Source organism: Trachymyrmex septentrionalis, unplaced genomic scaffold (assembly GCF_001594115.1).
Source record: "Trachymyrmex septentrionalis isolate Tsep2-gDNA-1 unplaced genomic scaffold, Tsep1.0 scaffold1517, whole genome shotgun sequence".
Classification (NCBI taxonomy): Eukaryota; Metazoa; Arthropoda; class Insecta; order Hymenoptera; family Formicidae; genus Trachymyrmex; species Trachymyrmex septentrionalis.
Window position 1 is genome coordinate 1 of NW_017304673.1, and position 232 is coordinate 232.

Below are 232 nucleotides of genomic sequence, written 5' to 3' on the forward strand. Positions count from 1 at the left end.
TCCATGAATAGAAGAATTTTAAACAGATTTTCGAAGGATATGAGCATTATGGATGAATGGCTGCCCAAATTGATGTTGAAGGCGATCCAGGGGTTTTGCGTAGCATGTGGTATAATGATCATGGAAACGATAATTAATAAGTGGATGCTGATATTGATAGCCATACTAGTCATCTTGTTTTTCTACGCTACGAAATTTTATATGAAGATTGCTCAAGACCTCAAACGTCTCG

The 232-nt window shown here is 37.1% G+C and overlaps 1 protein-coding gene across 1 annotated transcript; it reads left to right on the forward strand.

Moving 5' to 3' along the window:
• Positions 1-3: 3 nt before the first annotated feature.
• On the forward strand, positions 4-226 carry LOC108745852 (multidrug resistance-associated protein 4-like; the record flags this gene model as incomplete). Its single annotated transcript, XM_018482248.1, has 1 exon — positions 4-226. A coding segment is annotated over exon 1 (223 nt), but the record flags the coding sequence as incomplete, so codon positions are not given.
• Positions 227-232: the final 6 nt, after the last annotated feature.